At 50.6% G+C, this 24,192-nt stretch overlaps 1 protein-coding gene across 1 annotated transcript; it reads right to left on the bottom strand.

Moving 5' to 3' along the window:
* Positions 1-1,345: 1,345 nt before the first annotated feature.
* Positions 1,346-22,351, bottom strand: LOC134744813 (adhesion G protein-coupled receptor A3). The gene is made up of 9 exons (XM_063678721.1): positions 21,874-22,351; positions 20,952-21,017; positions 19,064-19,279; positions 17,339-18,225; positions 16,868-17,010; positions 10,259-10,441; positions 9,576-9,780; positions 9,212-9,340; positions 1,346-5,545 (listed from the first exon to the last, which is right to left on the bottom strand). The coding sequence occupies exons 1-9, from the start codon at positions 22,110-22,112 to the stop codon at positions 2,937-2,939; spliced, it is 4,677 nt and encodes a 1,558-aa protein (XP_063534791.1). The 5' UTR covers positions 22,113-22,351; the 3' UTR covers positions 1,346-2,936.
* Between the last annotated feature and the right edge of the window lie 1,841 nt (positions 22,352-24,192).

Below are 24,192 nucleotides of genomic sequence, written 5' to 3'. Positions count from 1 at the left end.
ACATATACCACGGCATGCACGACCTTATAACACACTCGCAAAGACGAGATCTTGTAATGTATACTTACTTAAACAATACTGAATGCGAAGCGGCACCGGTAGGGCGGTAGATTCGAGTAAAAACTTTCGAGGCAATAGCATTATAGAAGCTACAAGGGACAAATGCATTCGATACCAGTGCCGCCTTTCTACTTTTCAATTACAAAAATTACACAACTCGTATCTGACAAATTCCTTGTAAAAAAGCTTTTCTAGTAAGAGGCGCCAAAAGCCGTTTTATTCACCACGTAAGAACTCCTTGAAGCGACGTTTATCTCGCTGGCTGCAATTAAACGTCAACATAATGTTAGACCCTACCTAAAGCTAAGTACAACATCGATTTGAGGCACACTTCAGCTGCACAATACTTCCACTAACTTTCTTACGTTTACGAAGTGTAACGATTATCGTGAGACAATATCCAAGCTAATCTTTTACAAGTTTCGTGTAGGTAGGTATATCGCTACATATTTGTATAAAAATGCCAATAGGTAGACTAGAGAGAAGTAAGGCGGGATACAGATTCAGTCCAATTTATATGTTTACACGATAGTTGTAGCGGAACGTTCGAGCCCGGCTCCGACAGGACAGAAGCAAGCGGTTGTTTGTATAACGACAACGACAAGCCACAAACAATCACTAAAGCAAAAGCAGCCGCTAAGCAATGGCCTTGGTTCTTTGAAAATTGTATTTTTTTTAAAAGATCTTTCCATGTGACTACTTAGTGTTTTTTAAACAGCTTGGATACGTTGACATCAATACAATTTTGCAAGATTTTGCGTTTTAAGGTTATAAATTGTATGAAGATGACATCTGTCACAGTACCCAAGCTGTTTAAAAAATAATACTTTTATCTCTGAAACAACCAAAAGACACCTTAGGACCAAAAATCTCCGGCCTGTTGAATTATTTTCATCACAACGCGTAGGTATAAAACCTACTGGGTATGTAAACCCACTTACTCGCGGCCGAGCGTCGCGTCGCGTCGGTAACATGCGGTAACATGCGGTAACATGCGGCAACATGCGGTAACATGCGGCAACATGCGGCAGTCCGCGGCGAGAAGTGCCGCTGTCCTCGCTGCCTAATCATCATCATCATTAGATATGGAAGATTCGCTCTTTAGAATTAGGTTAGGTTAACATTTCAATACGTCATTTGGCACATATAATACGCATAGTAAAAAACATCGTCAACGTCGTAGTGTGGGCTCTGTCGCGACATGCCCCCGAGTGGAACGAGATTCTTGTTTGTTATTTAACAAAGATGTCGCTACACTACCTATATTTATAGGTAGTGTAGCGACATCTATACTCTAATATCGTTGGTACTTAATTTATTTTGGATACAAACAAGTGCAGGGTTCCTCACTCACGGATTGCATGTCGTGACACTCGCTAGTAATATTAGCAATAAATTAATTTACAATTACAAATGTACAACTTAGCTTAACATTATACAATCTTACATTAATGGCACTATTTAAGTTAGCTCTTTTTGCATACTCGTACTAGTAGATAAGTTAATTCATCACTCCCGACCTCACCGTCATATTTTCAGTGTTTGATCAAGATTTTCTAATATGTATTATGTAGATCGTAGACACGATAATTCTGTAGGTATCTGGTATTGGTATCATGTCACTCATGTCAGTCAGCCCTGAAGGTCGAATCGTCGATTAAATAAAATTTATTTTCAGTCCGCGTTTGTCATATTTCCTACGACATTTCCTACTCTTTTAGACAAATAAAATAAAATAGCACATTACAAAAATTACTTATTAGAACAATTAAAACATTGCGTCGGTAAGAAAATCTATTATTCGTTCGGCTACTCTCCAGGGTCAAATACGCGAATTCGTCGTTCATCGACAATGATATCGTGCGTATTCCTCATACGTTAAAAATAGTGCCACGGTATAACGAATGAGGATTTAAGAGTTTAGAAGCCCGCGGGCGACAGATACAAAATCAGCCTCCGGCCACCTCGTCCACCGGTGACACCGGTCCCTTGAACGTCGAGAGCCATCACACCAGCGTGCCCTTGAGCGTGCCGGTGCCGGTGCCGGTGCGCGCGGTGGAGTCGGCGTCGCTCACCGACACGGAGTCACCTCCGGCCACCTCGTCCACCGGTGACACCGGTCCCTTGAACGTCGAGAGCCATCACACCAGCGTGCCCTTGAGCGTGCCGGTGCCGGTGCCGGTGCGCGCGGTGGAGTCGGCGTCGCTCACCGACACGGAGTCGCCTCCGGCCACCTCGTCCACCGGTGACACCGGTCCCTTGAACGTCGAGAGCCATCACACCAGCGTGCCCTTTAGCGTGCCGGTGCCGGTGCCGGTGCCGGTGCCGGTGCCGGTGCGCGCGGTGGAGTCGGCGTCGCTCACCGACACGGAGTCGCCTCCGGCCACCTCGTCCACCGGTGACACCGGTCCCTTGAACGTCGAGAGCCATCACACCAGCGTGCCCTTTAGCGTGCCGGTGCCGGTGCCGGTGCCGGTGCCGGTGCCGGTGCGCGCGGTGGAGTCGGCGTCGCTCACCGACACGGAGTCGCCTCCGGCCACCTCGTCCACCGGTGACACCGGTCCCTTGAACGTCGAGAGCCATCACACCAGCGTGCCCTTTAGCGTGCCGGTGCCGGTGCCGGTGCCGGTGCCGGTGCCGGTGCGCGCGGTGGAGTCGGCGTCGCTCACCGACACGGAGTCGCCTCCGGCCACCTCGTCCACCGGTGACACCGGTCCCTTGAACGTCGAGAGCCATCACACCAGCGTGCCCTTGAGCGTGCCGGTGCCGGTGCCGGTGCCGGTGCGCGCGGTGGAGTCGGCGTCGCTCACCGACACGGAGTCGCCTCCGGCCACCTCGTCCACCGGTGACACCGGTCCCTTGAACGTCGAGAGCCATCACACCAGCGTGCCCTTGAGCGTGCCGGTGCCGGTGCCGGTGCCGGTGCGCGCGGTGGAGTCGGCGTCGCTCACCGACACGGAGTCGCTGTCCGGCCGCAGCGTCACGTCGCTGTGCGCCGTCACGTCCAGCGCGTCCGGCGCCACGCCGTCTCTCCTCGCCGTTATCTGCGTGTACAACTCGTCTAAATCGCTCACGAACGAAGCGGGGCTCTCCCTTCCCACTTCCGGACAGCTCGAGGCTTCCACTTCAGTTCCCCCCTCCCCCTCGTTCCGCCAGCCGGGGTCGAAGTTGACGTACTGGCTCTCGGCGCGGGAGACGTCCTCGGCGCTGAAGCTGACGTCGCCGGCGCCGGGGCACATGGAGGAGGGCGAGGGCGCGTACAGCCCGTGGCTGCGGATGCTCACCTCCGACACCTGGTAGTTGGGGCAGTAGATGTCGCTCTCGTTCTCGCCGTGCGAGCTCGCGTTCGTGCTGCACGTCTCGAAGTCGTACGTCTTGAACTCCTTGGGGGCCTCGGGGTGCGGGAGGCGGTCGTCCGACTCGCCCTCGTCGCGCGTGCCGTTCACGGTGCACTCCTCGGAGATGTCGCGGAGGGCCTTGTCGACGGGCTCGGGGTCGGCGCGGCGGTAGTCGACGTAGAGACCGAAGGAGTCGGTGTCGGTGGTGTCGGCTGCGACGCTGGGCTCGGGCGGCTCCGTGAGCTCGGTGGGCGTGCAGGTGTCGAGCGTGTGCTCGGAGGCGGAGTGCGGCGCCAGCTCGCTCGCCGAGCTGTACTCGAGGCTGCACTGTTGCGAGACCGTGCGCGTGCGCGTGCGCGTGTCCGGCTCCCTGCCGACCGCGTGGTGCGTGTGCGTGGGCACGCGCGTCTCGGGCACGTTCGTGTAGATGTTCATGACCTTGTCGGTGTCGGCCCGCGACTTGCGGTCGGTGGAGTAGCTCTTGTAGTCGGCCTCCTCGTCGAGCAGGTTCGGGTTGTTGGCGCGCCGCGGCTCCTTTATCCCGTTCGGTCGCTCGACGTGTATGTTGGTGTTGTTGATTTTGGAGCCCGAGTTGATGATGCCGGCGACGCCGTAGGCCTCCCTCGCGGGTAGCGGGAGGGAGACGTGAGAATCGTTGTCAAAATCTCGTCTCGTCGGCAACGAGAGGCAGTTTCGCTTCACGTTCTGCCGCTGCTTCTTGAAGAACTTCTTGGCGACGTTCATCTGGTTGGGGTTGTAGAAGGCCTCGGGGCCGACGCCGGCCGTGTCGGGGCGCGCGAGCGTCGAGTTGTCGGAGCGGTACTGTTGCCGATGCAGCACGACCAAATTAATGTTTGGGGATTTTCCGTTCGTGTTTTTTAACGCGTCCCTCTGCAGAGTCTGGCCGTTGAGCTCGGCGCCCGCTCTATAAATGGCGCTGTTATTAGTCTTGGAGTCGGTCCTGTTGGAACTCCTGCTGCCGGATCTCGACCGGTTGTCGTTGGGGATCGTCAGAGGGACGGGCGGCGCGCTCGGCGGCAAGTTCTGCCGATTGGAGTCGAACACGCTCCGGTTTCTGCAGCACCGTTTGCTCTTCCGCAAGTAGCAGTGCATCGTGGACCACTGCGCGCGCACGTCGCTCCGGGCGATGCCGTAGAAGAACAACGTAAAGGTGCCCAACACCGTCGCACAGATGGCGTACACTATGCTGCAAATGTCTTCCTGATACGGAAGGTAGGCGGGTAAAGGTCGGTATACGGCGACGGCTCCGCTACCCCAGGCGGCCAAATGCAGCCCGAGGACTATAGCCTGGGCGCGTAATTGTACTATGGGAGCGTGCTCCGCGTCCTCCGTCTCGGATTCCGCCCCAGACTTTATACTCCTTCGCTCCGCCTCCGGGTGCGGGTCCCACGACTCTAAATCCACGTGCTCCGTCGCCTGCGTGCCCTCGGACAACTGAACGTTTACGTCCCGAACGGTACACCTGATCAGCAGGAACAGCGCGCTCAGGAACAGGAGGAGGATACCTCCCGGGACGAGCAGGGCGGTCAGAGCGGCCGCCGTGCTCAGGAAACACTGCGCGTACCCGGCGTAGTCCTTCAGGTCGACCGCGCCGGATATCCCGCACACGATCAGCGCGATGCCCCAGCCGGCCAGGTACAGGCCGAGCACCGGCTTCCGGCGCGGCGCGTCCGGCGGCTCGTCCGGCGGCGGCCGGTCGCGGCGCGTCACCCACTTGTACATCACGTGCGCCGACACGCACATCCACAGCAGGCAGCACAGACACAGGTAGTGGATGAGCAGGCCGAGCGCGCGACAGAGCCGGACGTCCTCGGTCTGGTAGATGCCGAGCGTGTAGAGGAAGCAGAGCGCGCCCTGCGCGAGCCAGGTGTTGAGGAGCGCGTGCTTGGCGCGGCGCGGCATGAGCAGGTCGGGGAAGGCGGCGAGGTAGGTGGTGGCCACGGCGGCCAGACAGCCCTCGAGCACGAGCGAGCCCACGTACACGGCGGGGTGCGACACCTTGAACCGTGCGCCGTGCGTGCGCGCGCCGTAGTACCCGCGCTCGGCGCGCGCCAGCAGCGCCACCACGCCCGGCGCCGGCAGCGACACCACCCAAGTGCACCCCGACACGTGCAGCACCGAGCACTCTGCGGTATTACAATACTTACGAGTTATTATCATTCGCTTACCTATCCGATCGGTCGTGGGATCGTGACTCGGAATCGTTAGTAGATAAACGAAAAGAGATACTAGAGAGGAGAGGTAATAAAAAAGGGGTTCGGTGACCCTTAGCCTCGTTTGGAGTTGTAAAGCGTTGTCCTTTCTACCCGTCCGCTTGATATGAGTCGTCAAAAACTGTTATAGTGTGTTATATATTTGTTATTTTTATGGTAAGTCATAATAAAATAAGAATAATTATGAAAGGTACAAATCGGGTACTAAATCTTTGTCGAAAGATGGATGCGATATAACGCCTCCGACTAGGGGAACTGGACTCTCGGTCATGTCGACCTGACGTCAGAGTGTCGCCGCGGTGACCGGCTCGATCGGCTCTCCCTACATGTTAGAGGACCTGACTCACCGGTGGAGTTGTGCTGCCATCTCTTGGTGGAGGGGTCCCACACGGCGCACCTGGCCGCCGCGGTGACCGGCTCTCCCTACATGTTAGAGGACCTGACTCACCGGTGGAGTTGTGCTGCCATCTCTTGGTGGAGGGGTCCCACACGGCGCACCTGGCCGCCGCGGTGACCGGCTCTCCCTACATGTTAGAGGACCTGACTCACCGGTGGAGTTGTGCTGCCATCTCTTGGTGGAGGGGTCCCACACGGCGCACCTGGCCGCCGCGGTGACCGGCTCTCCCTACATGTTAGAGGACCTGACTCACCGGTGGAGTTGTGCTGCCATCTCTTGGTGGAGGGGTCCCACACGGCGCACCTGGCCGCCGCGGTGACCGGCTCTCCCTACATGTTAGAGGACCTGACTCACCGGTGGAGTTGTGCTGCCATCTCTTGGTGGAGGGGTCCCACACGGCGCACCTGGCCGCCGCGGTGACCGGCTCTCCCTACATGTTAGAGGACCTGACTCACCGGTGGAGTTGTGCTGCCATCTCTTGGTGGAGGGGTCCCACACGGCGCACCTGGCGGCCGCGGTGACCGGCTCTCCCTACATGTTAGAGGACCTGACTCACCGGTGGAGTTGTGCTGCCATCTCTTGGTGGAGGGGTCCCACACGGCGCACCTGGCCGCCGCGGTGACCGGCTCTCCCTACATGTTAGAGGACCTGACTCACCGGTGGAGTTGTGCTGCCATCTCTTGGTGGAGGGGTCCCACACGGCGCACCTGGCCGCCGCGGTGACCGGCTCTCCCTACATGTTAGAGGACCTGACTCACCGGTGGAGTTGTGCTGCCATCTCTTGGTGGAGGGGTCCCACACGGCGCACCTGGCCGCCGCGGTGACCGGCTCTCCCTACATGTTAGAGGACCTGACTCACCGGTGGAGTTGTGCTGCCATCTCTTGGTGGAGGGGTCCCACACGGCGCACCTGGCCGCCGCGGTGACCGGCTCTCCCTACATGTTAGAGGACCTGACTCACCGGTGGAGTTGTGCTGCCATCTCTTGGTGGAGGGGTCCCACACGGCGCACCTGGCGGCCGCGGTGACCGGCTCTCCCTACATGTTAGAGGACCTGACTCACCGGTGGAGTTGTGCTGCCATCTCTTGGTGGAGGGGTCCCACACGGCGCACCTGGCCGCCGCGGTGACCGGCTCTCCCTACATGTTAGAGGACCTGACTCACCGGTGGAGTTGTGCTGCCATCTCTTGGTGGAGGGGTCCCACACGGCGCACCTGGCCGCCGCGGTGACCGGCTCTCCCTACATGTTAGAGGACCTGACTCACCGGTGGAGTTGTGCTGCCATCTCTTGGTGGAGGGGTCCCACACGGCGCATCTGGCCGCCGCGGTGACCGGCTCTCCCTACATGTTAGAGGACCTGACTCACCGGTGGAGTTGTGCTGCCATCTCTTGGTGGAGGGGTCCCACACGGCGCACCTGGCCGCCGCGGTGACCGGCTCTCCCTACATGTTAGAGGACCTGACTCACCGGTGGAGTTGTGCTGCCATCTCTTGGTGGAGGGGTCCCACATGGCGCACCTGGCCGCCGCGGTGACCGGCTCTCCCTACATGTTAGAGGACCTGACTCACCGGTGGAGTTGTGCTACCATCTCTTGGTGGAGGGGTCCCACACGGCGCACCTGGCCGCCGCGGTGACCGGCTCTCCCTACATGTTAGAGGACCTGACTCACCGGTGGAGTTGTGCTGCCATCTCTTGGTGGAGGGGTCCCACACGGCGCATCTGGCCGCCGCGGTGACCGGCTCTCCCTACATGTTAGAGGACCTGACTCACCGGTGGAGTTGTGCTGCCATCTCTTGGTGGAGGGGTCCCACACGGCGCACCTGGCCGCCGCGGTGACCGGCTCTCCCTACATGTTAGAGGACCTGACTCACCGGTGGAGTTGTGCTGCCATCTCTTGGTGGAGGGGTCCCACATGGCGCACCTGGCCGCCGCGGTGACCGGCTCTCCCTACATGTTAGAGGACCTGACTCACCGGTGGAGTTGTGCTGCCATCTCTTGGTGGAGGGGTCCCACACGGCGCACCTGGCCGCCGCGGTGACCGGCTCTCCCTACATGTTAGAGGACCTGACTCACCGGTGGAGTTGTGCTGCCATCTCTTGGTGGAGGGGTCCCACACGGCGCATCTGGCCGCCGCGGTGACCGGCTCTCCCTACATGTTAGAGGACCTGACTCACCGGTGGAGTTGTGCTGCCATCTCTTGGTGGAGGGGTCCCACACGGCGCACCTGGCCGCCGCGGTGACCGGCTCTCCCTACATGTTAGAGGACCTGACTCACCGGTGGAGTTGTGCTGCCATCTCTTGGTCGAGGGGTCCCACACGGCGCACCTGGCCGCCGCGGTGACCGGCTCTCCCTACATGTTAGAGGACCTGACTCACCGGTGGAGTTGTGCTGCCATCTCTTGGTGGAGGGGTCCCACACGGCGCACCTGGCCTCCGCGGTGACCGGCTCTCCCTACATGTTAGAGGACCTGACTCACCGGTGGAGTTGTGCTGCCATCTCTTGGTGGAGGGGTCCCACACGGCGCACCTGGCCGCCGCGGTGACCGGCTCTCCCTACATGTTAGAGGACCTGACTCACCGGTGGAGTTGTGCTGCCATCTCTTGGTGGAGGGGTCCCACACGGCGCACCTGGCCGCCGCGGTGACCGGCTCTCCCTACATGTTAGAGGACCTGACTCACCGGTGGAGTTGTGCTGCCATCTCTTGGTGGAGGGGTCCCACACGGCGCACCTGGCCGCCGCGGTGACCGGCTCTCCCTACATGTTAGAGGACCTGACTCACCGGTGGAGTTGTGCTGCCATCTCTTGGTGGAGGGGTCCCACACGGCGCACCTGGCCGCCGCGGTGACCGGCTCTCCCAACATGTTAGAGGACCTGACTCACCGGTGGAGTTGTGCTGCCATCTCTTGGTGGAGGGGTCCCACACGGCGCACCTGGCCGCCGCGGTGACCGGCTCTCCCTACATGTTAGAGGACCTGACTCACCGGTGGAGTTGTGCTGCCATCTCTTGGTGGAGGGGTCCCACACGGCGCACCTGGCCGCCGCGGTGACCGGCTCTCCCTACATGTTAGAGGACCTGACTCACCGGTGGAGTTGTGCTGCCATCTCTTGGTGGAGGGGTCCCACACGGCGCACCTGGCCGCCGCGGTGACCGGCTCTCCCTACATGTTAGAGGACCTGACTCACCGGTGGAGTTGTGCTGCCATCTCTTGGTGGAGGGGTCCCACACGGCGCACCTGGCGGCTGCCCCGCAGCCCGCCGCGCGCAACGTGAAGATGACCGGCTCGATCAGAGAGGTCGATAAGCTTCCGTTCCCTGTAAATGAACCATTCATTAACCGTTACATGTATACTACAAATAATTGCATTTTGCTCACTGAGTGAGACAAATAGTGGCCAGACAGTAGACAGTTGCACGGACACAACGGGCGAGGTGATCTCTATGTTCATGTCCTAGCGCTTGGTGCTGCGGCCGTAGTAGTCCGTGGCCCTGTGTTTGTCGCTGGGCTGGTCCTGGTGGGGGGAGGGGTGGGGGGGAGGACAGTACTCACGCAGCTGCACGGACACGACGGGCGAGGTGATCTCCATGTTCATGTCCTGGCGCTTGGTGCTGCGGCCGTAGTAGTCCTTGGCCCTGTGTTCGTCGCTGGGCTCGTCCCCGGGTAGGAGCGGGAAGAGTGCCGCGTCGAGGAACACGGACACCACCAGCGACGGCGCCGAGCCGCGCGCAAGCGCGAACTGCAGCGACGCGGGGATCTGAAGTAAAACGGACACATATAGAACTATTTAGTTCGAATAGATCAAAAAAACCAAGAGGTCCAAGCGCTGGACTGTCCAAATCCACACCAAATAATATATACAATGTTAAAGTTGATGAAACCGTGCATACCTACCGAGTAAACCTGTTCTAGTGGTTTAGGTCCATTTTGGAGTGAAGGTGTTAGAAGCAATTAAAACAGGTCCATACGCTTATGACTATTCATTGCAACGGTGAACCGGCCCGCTGCTGTGCTTTTAGTTGCAATTTGCAACTAAAAGCACAGCAGCGGGCCGGTTCACCATAGGTACCATAGGTATGCAGTATGCATGTATAGGTGCGTATAGGTAATCATTGTAATCAAATTTCGACTTGACACAACCCCAAATAGAAATGGCGACGGCGGACGTAGAAGACGGTAAGCGAGGGAGTCGTCCGGAGCCTCGCTCATACAAAGGTCTGCCACCTGATTCCTACCTGAACGCTAGCGTGGATGAGCGCGTCGTGGAAGGTGAGCATCCTGGCGACGGTGCGGTTGGTGGTGGTGCAGTGCAGGCGCGGTGTGGAGCCCGCCCCCGCCCCCGCCCCCGCGCTGTACCACGCGCACGTCGCGCCGCCGAACCCCAAGCGCACGGGGAAGCTCTCTACCGCCAGGTTGCTCTGCAAAAATATACGAGTGCACTAAAACATTACTGTCGTCACTCTGACGACCTATACAGACAATATTATTAAAACGAGACTAACTAGTTTAACTATTTTGAATATTAATTGGTATCGATTTTTAAACAGACCCAAGCTGAATTGATGCCAATTTTTGTTGCTAAGGAGTTACATTTGCTCCCGCCTGTTACATTCGACTATGTTGACATAACTAGGACGCTAAAAGAATTAGTAATTATGCGAAATGAGATTGATAAAATAAAAAACAGTTATGCTACAGAACTTCAACTGACCGAAATAAAAAATGAGCTTGAAGACTTGAAGCAATCGTCTGCTATAAATTACAATTATTGTGATTTGAACGTAAATAAGAAAAGAGGAAGCGGAGGTAGGCTAAAAAGTAATTGTTATGATAGTGGACCGGCAGGTCTACCTCACATTTCAAAAGATGCAATTAACGGGCATTCAAATCGCAGTCCCCAGGCAACGGCTAATCAGAGCGCGCAAGATGACAGTCGAAACCTTCCGTCCTTGTCACACTCGCCGCCTCCGGTATCACCTGTGCGTCAGGCGCACGCGCAGCAACAATCACCTGAACGCGAGACGAGCGCGGGCGCATCACATGTACTGGCGCGAGTGACTGAGACGGAGAATGTCGAACGCAGCCCCCGTAGCAGCAAGTTTGACGTGTGGTCCAAGCGACAAACTGAGTGCGTTCGAGAAAGTGACGAGATGAGTGGTAGAAATGAAATGGACCAGTCTGAATGGAAAACTGTTCGGGAGAGAAAGAGAAAGAAGAGGTTCATTGGTATTGAGGGAAAAGCTAATATCACTGCATCGGATGCGAAATTTAGAGCCGCGGATATACAAACGCCTCTTTTTGTGTACAGCGTAGACAGTGAAGTTAGTGAAAGCGACATATCCAGTTATATTATGCAAAAGACACAGGTTAGCGTAACAGTCAAGAAAATAAATATACAAAGACACAATCGCTATAGTGCATTTAAAATATTTGTACCACACACCAAGTTGTCTTTGTTCCTTGTAGATGATTTATGGCCAGCGGGCGTTAGATGCCGTAAGTTTGTTTACTTCAATAGGCAGGTGTATGATGATAAGAAAATAGCAACGGTTCGATCAGCTGACAAGACTCAATTACCTATATAAGAAATAGACACAATATGGCTAAAAATTCTCAGATAAGAATAATAAGTTTTAATTGTAAATCGATCGCACGTTCAGTAGAGTGTGTAAGACAGTTATGTCAATCAGCTGACATTGTTATGCTACAAGAAACCTGGCTGCAGCGGGAAAATATAGGTTTTTTGGGCAGCATCGACTCGAACTTCGAATTCACAGGGAAATCTGCGATTGACAGTGAGGCTGGCCTCTTGCGGGGGCGGCCTTATGGCGGGGTCGGTATCCTGTGGAGGAAAAATGTGTTTGACGCGGTATCGGTTGTGAAGTGCAATAGTGCGCGTATAACGGCTATTAGAATACAATCGGCTGGGCGTTCGCTAGTGTTATTCTCTGTTTACATGCCTACAGACTGTGCGGAGAACGTTGCGGAGTTTACGGAGTGTATGGGCGAGATTGCTGCCGTTGTGGAGGAGTGCAAGGTGGACTCAGTGCTAGTAATTGGTGACTTTAATGCGCATCCCGGTAATGGATTTGGTAACGAACTTAAGTGTTTTTGTGATGACCAAGCCTGGCGTTGTGCGGACATTGAGATGCTGGGACAGGACTCGAACTCATATACATACGTGAGTGATGCACATGGTACAACGAGCTGGCTGGATCATTGTATTGTATCTGAAGCGGCATGGCAAATGATAGTGAACATTACGATACAATATAATGTCTTCTGGTCAGATCATTTACCTCTTGAAATAGTCTGTGATTTTAGTGTATTAAGAGTTAAGTCAGCAAACGAAATAAGGGAACCGAACAAGATTGTATGGGGTGAAAGAAAGTCATGTCAAATTGCTATGTATCAGGAACACTGTAATAGGGTATTAAGATGCATTGATTTTCCCCATGAGCTAAGAGAATGCTGTGATCGACTTTGTACTAACACAGAACATAGGCGAGTTATTGATGACTTACACGCTAGTCTAATAGATGCTTTACAATATGCCGCATCTGTGAGCTGTGAGAGTACAAAGGCGAAGGTCTGGAGAAAGAAACAAGTGGTCGGGTGGAACAAGCATGTGAAACCACTTCATGCGGAGGCTCGACGTAGTTTTCAGACTTGGGTTCTGCATGGCAAACCTAGGTCGGGGCGCTGTTTTGACATCATGGTAGACACGAGGAAAAAGTTTAAACAGAAATTAAAATGGTGTCAGGACAATGAGGACCGGATTAAAGCAGACATTCTTGCGAGACATCATACTGACAAGAATTTTAGCAGTTTCTGGAAACAGACGAGTAGGATGGGTCCTAGGTCGAGCCTTCCCGTGAATGTGATGGGTGAAAGTAATCCGGAAAAGATAGCGGAACTGTTCAAAGCCCATTTCAAAGTCGAGTCACCGCTGGGCCCGTCAAGGGATCCGCCCATGTCGGTGCAGCTTGGCTCTAGAACGCCTATAAGGTTTGCAGCCGGTGATGTGAAAGCAGCAGTGAAGGGCATGACCCGCGGAAAGTCACCTGGGCATGATTCCCTTAGCATAGAACATCTCCAGTATGCCGGGGATCATTTGCCTAGGGTACTTGCCATGCTCTTCACTCTATGCATTAGTCATAGTTACTTACCTGACGCGATGATTAAAACTGTTGTAGTACCTGTACCTAAAAACCGTACAGGCGATGCGTCAGATATAAGTAACTACAGACCCATCTCATTGGCCACCATAGCAAGTAAAGTGTTGGACAGTATGCTTGACAAGGCGCTGCAGAAGATCGTGCCGCTCCACGAGTCCCAGTTTGGGTTTAGGTCAGGTCTATCAACCGAGGCTGCGGTTCTGTGCCTCAAGCATACTGTCCGATATTACACAGATCGTAGAACACCAGTTTACGCATGCTTCTTGGACTTATCCAAGGCTTTCGACCTGGTGTCCTACGATCTCCTATGGAAAAAGCTAAGCCAGGCTGCGGTACCTGGAGAGCTGGTTGAGCTGTTTAAATATTGGTACAGCAATCAGAGTAACAGGATAAGATGGGCGGGTTCACTGTCGGACTCCTAAAAATTGCAGTGCGGGGTGAGACAGGGAGGCCTAACCTCACCAAGGCTATTCTGCCTTTATATGGATCACCAGATAGAGGAGCTTAGCGGCACTCGAGCGGGTTGTTCAGTCGGAGGGCGGTGCTTCAATAACATCAGCTACGCTGATGATATGGTGGTACTTAGCCCTTCGATTTGCGCACTTAATAAGCTACTGGCCATATGTGAAAGATACGCAGAGGCACACGGCCTCAGGTACAATTCTAATAAGACTGAGTTACTGATATTCAAAGCCGGCACAAAAACATACAACATAGTACCACCAGTCATGTTAGGGGGCGTTCAGTTGAAATTAGTAACACAGTTTAAGTACCTGGGGCATTGGGTCACTGCGTCTCAAAATGATGACGTGGACGTGGAGAGGGAGCGCAGGGCACTATCAGTGAGAAGCAACATGTTGATCCGCAGGTTTGCAAAATGCACAACAAGTGTTAAGTTAACCTTGTTCAGATAATATTGCCAAACTTTTTACACTTGCAGCCTGTGGATCAACTGCACGAAGAAAGCTTATAGTGCGCTGCGCGTCCTCTACAATAACGCGTTCAGGATGCTGATGGGGCTGCCGCGGTACTGCAGTGCTTCTGGGATGTTCGCGGAGGCACACACGGATGATTTCCATGCCATTATGCGCAAACGCGTCGCGTCCCTGATGCGCCGCGCGCGCGGCAGCACCAACGGGCTCCTGAGTGCGGTCGCAGGGGCATATGACAGCCCGATATTTGGCCACTGGGCGAAATCGCACGCGCCACGTGCAGATTTTAAAAAGTAATTTTTTATTTTTTTTTAATATGTTTAGTTTAAGTTAGTTTTAAGTTTAACATTAATTTAATTGTTTTAATTTTAATAATATGTAATTCTATGGATGTAATTAATCCGAAATAAAAGCTTTTTAATTTTTAATTTAATTTAAATTTAATATATACAGTGGTACTACGTAAACGAAATTAATAACTAGCTTAAATCTAAAATAGGCCCTTGAGGCATTGTACCAAGGATGCTGGCGGCATTTCCCCGCTGTATCGCAATGCTGATACGTTGTGAGAGAAAGCCGCCAGCTCTTCGGTCACCAGTTACGTCAACCAGACGCTTCGCGATTTCTGCAAACAACTTATGCGCGCTGGGACCCCATGCACCTAGAGTTTCAACTCCAAATGGAACGAAATGATACTCTCTACCGAGGCTCTTATATTTATTACGTTTAACTATTAGTCGAGACGCTCATTGGAATCACTGAAATAAAAATAAAATAGTGGGTAGGCTGTACCGGGAACGCGGCCGCATTGGGTTACGTGAAACGTGTCGTGGACAGACCGAAGGCGAGCTGAAGACCGACCCGGGGCCGATTGCGGCGCGCTTCTGTGCGAGGTGCGAGGCCGAAGATAACAAAGCTAAGAGCTTGGATACTCGTATAAACCAACGGTCAAATGTGAAAGAGGCCGAAATCTTCCGACAGTGGCGCTCTTCTGTGCGAGGCCAAAGGCTGAGCTGCAGGAGGGGAGAGTTCGGCTTGGCCATCTGGTCCCACGTACCTTCTGCTTGTTGTTGTGTCTCGGCAAGGCCGAGCTGCAGGAGGGGAGAGTTCGGCTTGGCCATCTGGTCCCACGTACCTTCTGCTTGTTGTTGTGTCTCGGCAAGGCCGAGCTGCAGGAGGGGAGAGCTCGGCTTGGCCATCTGGTCACACGTACCTTCTGCTTGTTGTTGTGTCTCGGCAAGGCCGAGCTGCAGGAGGGGAGAGCTCGGCTTGGCCATCTGGTCACACGTACCTTCTGCTTGTTGTTGTGTCTCGGCAAGGCCGAGCTGCAGGAGGGGAGAGCTCGGCTTGGCCATCTGGTCACACGTACCTTCTGCTTGTTGTTGTGTCTCGGCAAGGCCGAGCTGCAGGAGGGGAGAGTTCGGCTTGGCCATCTGGTCCCACGTACCTTCTGCTTGTTGTTGTGTCTCGGCAAGGCCGAGCTGCAAGAGGGGAGAGCTCGGCTTGGCCATCTGGTCACACGTACCTTCTGCTTGTTGTTGTGTCTCGGCAAGGCCGAGCTGCAGGAGGGGAGAGCTCGGCTTGGCCATCTGGTCACACGTACCTTCTGCTTGTTGTTGTGTCTCGGCAAGGCCGAGCTGCAGGAGGGGAGAGTTCGGCTTGGCCATCTGGTCACACGTACCTTCTGCTTGTTGTTGTGTCTCGGCAAGGCTGAGCTGCAGGAGGGGAGAGCTCGGCTTGGCCATCTGGTCACACGTACCTTCTGCTTGTTGTTGTGCCTCGGCGCCAGTTGTTCCGCGGCACGCACGAGCTCCGTGCAAGCGCCATGCTTGTCCTCAGCTCTTATATTTATTACGTTTAACTATTAGTCGAGACGCTCATTGGAATCACTGAAATAAAAATAAAATAGTGGGTAGGCTGTACCGGGAACGCGGCCGCATTGGGTTACGTGAAACGTGTCGTGGACAGACCGAAGGCGAGCTGAAGACCGACCCGGGGCCGATTGCGGCGCGCTTCTGTGCGAGGTGCGAGGCCGAAGATAACAAAGCTAAGAGCTTGGATACTCGTATAAACCAACGGTCAAATGTGAAAGAGGCCGAAATCTTCCGACAGTGGCGCTCTTCTGTGCGAGGCCAAAGGCTGAGCTGCAGGAGGGGAGAGTTCGGCTTGGCCATCTGGTCCCACGTACCTTCTGCTTGTTGTTGTGTCTCGGCAAGGCCGAGCTGCAGGAGGGGAGAGTTCGGCTTGGCCATCTGGTCCCACGTACCTTCTGCTTGTTGTTGTGTCTCGGCAAGGCCGAGCTGCAGGAGGGGAGAGCTCGGCTTGGCCATCTGGTCACACGTACCTTCTGCTTGTTGTTGTGTCTCGGCAAGGCCGAGCTGCAGGAGGGGAGAGCTCGGCTTGGCCATCTGGTCACACGTACCTTCTGCTTGTTGTTGTGTCTCGGCAAGGCCGAGCTGCAAGAGGGGAGAGCTCGGCTTGGCCATCTGGTCACACGTACCTTCTGCTTGTTGTTGTGTCTCGGCAAGGCCGAGCTGCAGGAGGGGAGAGCTCGGCTTGGCCATCTGGTCACACGTACCTTCTGCTTGTTGTTGTGTCTCGGCAAGGCCGAGCTGCAGGAGGGGAGAGTTCGGCTTGGCCATCTGGTCACACGTACCTTCTGCTTGTTGTTGTGTCTCGGCAAGGCTGAGCTGCAGGAGGGGAGAGCTCGGCTTGGCCATCTGGTCACACGTACCTTCTGCTTGTTGTTGTGCCTCGGCGCCAGTTGTTCCGCGGCACGCACGAGCTCCGTGCAAGCGCCATGCTTGTCCTCAGCGGCGGCCATCACGGAAGGTGTCACGTTCATCACGGCGCTGATCACATCTAGTAGCGCCGAACCTGAACACACCATACCCTACTTAGTAAATAAAAACAGAGGAAAGATTTATTGTCATCGAAAGAGGCTTTGAAAATGATACGGATACTCGCGTATAACTTTAAAAAAGTAAGGCCAACGAAACAGTTACTGAATTACATGGCGATAGCGAGCGATGTTCATTCCCGTTTGATAGTTGACGAGTTCAGTGAAGATTAATAATTTCTTAAAATAAAAATGTTTCGAATCCGTGAGAGTCTGTCCGTTTACATACTTTGGCTTCACTCTAGTTCGACAGCTCCCACTTGCTATCTACCGGAACGGAATGAAATGAAACGAAACGTGAAATACCCAGGTCGGGCTCGTCGTCGACGTAGCGCATGTAGTTGTCGACGGCGCGCGCCACCAACATCACGTCGTCCGGGTCGTCCACCAGCGCCAGCGGGTACGTGTTCTCGCGGAGCAGCGCCGCCAGGCGCTCCGTCGCGTTCACCGCCGAATACTGCACCAACCCCACGTCTAACAGCGCAAACTGCTGCAGGAGCTTCGTCACGTTACTGATGTACGCGCACCGAGACGTGTCCGCGGGCGACCACACGCCCTCCGCCCCGCAGACCCGAGTCGCCACACCCGCGCCCGAGCGGCACGGAACCTCCGCCGTACGGTTTAACAACACTTGCGGCCACGAATACAAGCCCTTATTGTCCACGCTCACGTCGGTGGCGCAGTACCGCGTAGCGTTCGACAGCACCGTCACTCTGATAGTCCCGTCGTGACGTCCCCGAGCGTCGTCGACGTACACGCACGTCCACTCCCCGGCGTGGTGGGTCGTCACGTTCGAGAAGAAGGCGGTCGTCTCCGCGGCGCCCTCCTCCAGCACGTCCGTACTGGTGATGTTGACGTCGCAGGTCTCCAGCGACGGATGATGCCACCTCAGCTCGTACTTATGCAGGGCCGAAGCGAAGGGCGCACTACAAGTTAACGCGAGCGCGTCGCCCTCGAACACCAGCTGGTCTCTGTCGGGCCTGGTGAGCAGGAGCGGGAGCGGGAGCGGGAGCGGGGGCGCGCCGCACGCCGCCAGGTCGAGGAAGATGCGCAGCTTGCGCACCGGCCGCCCGGCGAGGGCCGGGGGCGCCGCGCACGAGGGGCCGCCCGCCAGCCGCGCGCCCGTGTCGCGCGCCCACGACCCCACCCACACCAGCGCGCAGTCGCACACCAGCGGGTTCTCCGTTATGTCTCTGTGCGACAATTATACGTGCAGTGATTCAACTGATAACATAAAGAACCGATTCCAAAATACATATGTGTTGGAGAAATTCTTCAGAACGACTTTCTGAATGAAACAGTTCTATTTTCACCTCGGCGGCTCGAACGAGCCTACTTTCTTCACTCCCCAGAATGAGGAGAGTGCGACTTTCCTCACTCCGGGGAGTGAAACGATGTAGCTTTTTAATTTAGTGAAGGCCGTGAATATATTATATTTTTTTTGTCTGTATTATTCTGTGTAATTCGAAATACATTTTAACCTTTTATATGTTCTCCCTCCTGAGGTGAAAAATTATATGTGCGACACGAGAGCGAAGTTATTTTACATCTCGCAAATGCTCGCAAGAAAAAACGACTTTCCTCTCTTGTCGCACAAATAACTATTGCTTCTAACTTCATAGCGTAGAGTAATTCAGAGAGAGAATAAGAAAAAAACGCCTCAATTGTTGACCTTGTGAATGTTTTTAACTGACAAACGAGAAGTTGGAATTTTTTTCTGCTAATTTGAAATTGTTAAAGACCGCGAATACATTTTATTTCACAATTAAGAGCGAGTGAAGTGTGACGAGGGTCTCCCGTTTGAACCCGAACAAAAATACTGTCTGCTCGTTCTCCCATATTTCGTTACAACTGTTTGTGAAATTTTGTGAGCAGGTTCAATAATTAAATGACTTCATTGTCGATTTACTTTTGCATTTTTTTTTCAAAATGGCTGAGCGGAGGGTTCAGTTCACAAAGCCACCAGTTTGATGAAACAACTTTTGCATTCAGTAAACTGAACACTAAACATGAACAATAATAAATAGTTACAGCTGCTTGAAGGCGATGAGATGGTGGAAGGTATCGGACTTGAGGGTGGTGAGCAGGTTGTGGTTGAGGTAGAGCCGCTCTAGGTTGACGAGCCCCTTGAACATCTCGCGGCTGACGGAGCTGATCTGGTTGTGCGACAGGTCCAGCCGCGTCACGCCCGTCATGTTGTAGAACGCGTCCGACTCGATCAGGCTGATCTGGTTGCGGCTCAGGTCTCTGCACAAATAAACACACCATATTCTAATCAAATTATTGAGGTTCACATAAAATTATAATTGAATTTATATTTTATTGACACACATAACAGAGAAAGATAAATAAATCAATAACAGTTAATTTACAGTTAACTAGGGATGTTGACTATTTTTTATAACTGTTTTTATTTTACAGATAGACATGTAATTATTGCAAAAATATAATTTTTTTTAATTTTTATTTATTAATTTTTAATAAAAAATCGATGTTAATTAACATCTAGTATCTAGTCGTTATTGTATTTTTGTTATTTATGACTATGAGATGAGTGTGTAACAACACAAGGTGCCCTTTGACTTGTAGCACAATCGTATTAAGATTAAGTCTCACCTCGAAATCCTTCCAAAAGATATGAAATTTGGTATGTATGTTAATTAAAGGTCTCTTTTTCATGTCCACACTATTTGACATTTGGGGACCTCGAGGAATCGCAGCCATCTTGGAAAATGTGTACCATCCTGGAGAAATTTGCGTTTTACTCTAAATATACGTTCTCTTTGAAAATATGGCGTAAGGCAACATTAAAGCTTAATAAATTCTACACGAAAAAGTCCTAGATATCTTTGCGGAAAAAATACATCTTGTTATAGTAAATAATAGCTGAATCCAGATTTAGCGCTTATACACTTTCAGGGGATATTATCTTAATATGAAACTTGGAGGAATATGAATTTCACTTTTGTCTATACATTTGTACACGTTCTACCCCAATATCAACATTTTACTCGACTGCGACTTAAACAGAAAGTAGGGTTACATACTGAAAATCAGTACATTCTGTAGCTCAGGATACAGGACGGGTTTTTTAAAATGACATATCGGTAGATTCCTCTTGACCTTCACCACCTGTTTACACCTGTTTTATTAAAGAAAAATCAATACAGCCGCCTTGAGAGGACGCCGAATAGTAAATCATATTTTTAGTTGTAGCGCCTTAACTATTGAGTGGATTTCAATAAAATAGACATCAGTAGATCCATAATTAGAACACGAGTGCTATGCCATACAAATTTACTAAAATAAATGGAGGAAAAATGTTTAGGACTTAAAAATGTGACTGCAAAAACAGATTTTAAGTCTTAAATGGGGTTTAAACAATAGTGACAGTAATGAAATTTGACACCTACAATTTCAGGGATCCCTGTTTGCGTGTCATAAAATTGGAGCTTCGGGGACCACGGGGATCAAACGCCATCTTGAAAAGTATGTCTTTTTTGGTTTTTCTGTTTTTCTCGGAATATCTGGGTTTAATGTGAATACTGTGTATAGCGAAACAAAATTAACATACATACCAAATTTCATATCTTGAAGGATTTCGAGGTGAGACTTAATATGATTGTGCTATTGTCTTGGCAAGGGTATTAGACCATAATTCAGCATTTCCCAAACTATGGGTTTGTGACGTGACCCATTGGTGGGTTGCGAGCAAATATTGAGTGGGCCCTGAAACTTCTAGGAAATCTAAGTGTTGAATATTTTATGCCCCCTTTTAAAATGGTCAAGAGTTGGGCCCCAAAAATGTCAGTTTTTGTTAGCTGGGTCAGTCTAGTCAACTTTGGGAACCACTGCCCTAAATAATAGACACACAGCCACCTCCAGCTCTGCAGTCTCTGGAGAAACACAATAAACTTACAGTTTCTGTAGATTAGGCAGGTGCAGGTCTCGCGACAGAGTGCTGATGGCGTTGCCCGACATGTTCCTGGAACACACACACACACAAACATTACATCATTATTTGGAGAGTCAAGTTGCCAGAGTTTATTAACAAGTATTAAGAAAAGGTAATAGGGTAGACATTTTCTACCAGGGTTGAATGGATTTACCCGAGTTTGAAGTTAAGCGTCACATATGCATGTACCATAGCTATTGCAATTCATCATTTTACTTATAATATCTACAAAATATTTATTGAAAATTGAAGATATTGTTTACATTTTAATGCTGAATCTGTCACATAAATATTTTCATTCAAATGTCTCAAACTTTAAATAACATAAAATACCAAATGGAAAAGAAGCAACAGATACCCATACCATGAGTCACTGACAGCGTCATCACTGACATATATGCTAATGTCTACGTAATTTACTTTCTATACATCTCGCTCGCATGTGTGAGCATGTGTGATGTCAGTATGAGCGAGATGCATAGGAAGTAAGTTACGTTCATGCTAGCGTTTATGTCAGTGCGCAACTGGTGGTAGCCAAGCCACACACAACACCTACTTCAAAAACCATAGTAATTGTAAGACTTGTTTTTTCGCAAGAACCATTGAAACAATTCAAAAATAAAATTGGTTGTTTAGTTACAAAACTGTCTGGGTGCCTTTAAACACTCAACCTGGACACTCCTCTGGTGGACAACAAACCGGGAACAACAAATAAGGAAACCTGGATGAATGCAGCATAGATACACTTGATTTGAGACCTACCTGTTTAAAACATTTACTGATAAGATCTGACAATTTTATTTTGGTTTTTCATACCCAACGTATAGAACAGAGCTCTCATTTGAATGATTTGGTTGGAAGTTTTATTGGATAAATGGTGACTTACAAGCTGACAACGGAGCCAGTGACGTCTGTGAAGTCGACCTCCTTGAGCTCGGAGATGAGCGCCGGCGGGCCGCCGCAGCGCAGTCGCAGCGGCTCCCCGGGCGTCGGCGGCGCCTCGCCGTCCGCCCGCGCCGCCCCGCGGCACGAGCACAGCGACGGGCAGCCCGCCGCACAGCCCCACCACACCACCAGCACTACCACCACGCACCTCATCGCGCCTATTTCAGTTAAAACACCCATTAATCCCGTGGCACTAAGCCAAAAGCGACAGCAACAATCACATTTCAACAAATACTTTGGATGGAGATACGTCAAGTTTCATTTCACTATTATTCTCGGGCGCGACTGCCGAATGTGATCGATAACCGGCTAAAACTGAGAGATAGTTTTTGTCATGATGCAGTGTTTTGTTCAGGAATGCAGATAAATAAACAATAGAAACAAGTATTTTCCCGACATTACGACGATGTTTGGTTTGACTGTCTTCCAAAGAGTAGTATAATATATAGGAGAAAGAGAGCCCTCTCGTGGAACTTTTTTGTATCCATTTTGAAGCGCCATCTGTAAATCTGAACAACAAGCATTAACGTCAATATTCATACCTACAGGGCCTGTTTACATATTGATTAATGTTTAGTACGACTTCATACATTTGTTACAAATGTATAAACTCACACTAAACACTAATCAATATGTAAACAGGGTCATATATCTATAATTTGTTATATCGAGTTTGCTTTTCTAGTACCCATTAATCAACAACTTTATTATAATATTTGCTTGATGTAAGATATATTGGCAAGCACATATTGTAAAGACATACAGGAAAAGTAAGTACAATACAATGTTATACAAAGCATGATTTTAACAAGAAAATTATAATAAAGTAGCTCGTTAAATACTGGATAAAATAAAACAATAAGGTGAGTATAAATTGGAAAGAAAAGATAGTTGATATTTCATAATTTAAAATTCAAAAGTTTATTACACAAGTCGATATAACATTTACATGAAGAAAACATCGTCACATTTACAAATACAGGAGCCAAAAGTTTACTACACATGTCGATATAACATTTACATGAGGAAAACATCGCAACATATACAAATACAGGAGGCAATATCTACCTCATGCATGGGTAAACATAACTTTACTTAACCTGCCTAGTTTCACTGCCTTGTTACTCAAAGGTTATTTGGAAGAGATCCCTTATAGGGATAAATTCGCCTTTGTACTTCCATTACTATATGTTTATGTTTATCAAAAAATGTTCCTAGTTAAACTTCTTATACCTACACAGTTTACACAATAAATATTTCTGATTTCTGATAAAGTATTTTTGTAAACCTGTGTTGTGTACAATAAATTGATTGCTACTGTGTGTGTGGTGGACTTGGTCACTTTTTCTTCAGTGTATGATATCTATTTCAGTTTATAAAAAACATATACTTTATACCACAATAAACGTATCACACGATAGCAATTGGAAGAGACCGGGGAATTAGCGTCATGGCTCTTAGAGGGAAAGATATTATGTAATAAGAAAAAACCGATTAAATAAAGACTTTTTTATATGTACATACACAACAATCCATGGAGCCTAGGCTTTCGTTAAAATTTACAATATAAAGCTAATAAGAACAGGTGAAGGCCTACCAATTAGCGTTGGGAGCTTACTATCACACCATGGCAATTAGAAGAGAATTGGCAATTAGCGTCGTGGCTCTTAGAGATAATGATATTATTTAATAAATAAATAAAAACGATTAAATAAAGATATTTTTATGTACATTTTCAAGCTTAGTAAATAATTTATTACAAGTACACCATTTGTCTATAACAGATTTTCTCTTTTTTGCTGAAAGTCCATGCATTTTAGTATGAAACAATTTATAAGAAAATCAAATAACCTAAGCCAAAGCAGACATTAAAAATGTACAGATGGACATAAATTTATATTAAACATATTAGTTTTTTTTTATCAAAATAAATATCTGCCAACTTGTATTTATACTAAACGTTACAATACAGTCTGTACAATATAAAAATGAAGCAAGGAAATTAAATTCTATTCGTCAATAATACATTCAATTTGGAGATATTAAAGGTCCCTAATGTCAAAAAACACAATATTTATTTTGATGAAAATAAAAGACACGAATTCCATATAACTTTGGATATGAACATCCGACCAAAATGACATTTTAACATAACGGTAATAAATAGTGAATTATCTATCTAACAAAATGTAAACACATTGTGAGGTGTATGAGGAATGTTATGAAATTGAAGGAAGCGAAAGAGGTATGTCAGAATCGT

Source organism: Cydia strobilella, chromosome 10 (assembly GCF_947568885.1).
Source record: "Cydia strobilella chromosome 10, ilCydStro3.1, whole genome shotgun sequence".
Classification (NCBI taxonomy): Eukaryota; Metazoa; Arthropoda; class Insecta; order Lepidoptera; family Tortricidae; genus Cydia; species Cydia strobilella.
This window is presented reverse-complemented; position numbering and strand designations above follow the sequence as displayed.

Excerpts from the sequence above, each read along its gene's own strand:
- LOC134744813 (XM_063678721.1), bottom strand. The coding sequence starts at position 22,112 with ATGGGTGTTTTAACTGAAATAGGCGCGATGAGGTGCGTGGTGGTAGTG. Across the intron at positions 17,011-17,338 it reads CGACGACGAGCCCGACCTGG|GTTCGGCGCTACTAGATGTG; the intron begins GTATTTCACGTT and ends TGGTGTGTTCAG. Across the intron at positions 9,341-9,575 it reads CGTCGTGTCCGTGCAGCTGC|GGAACGGAAGCTTATCGACC; the intron begins GTGAGTACTGTC and ends GTTCATTTACAG.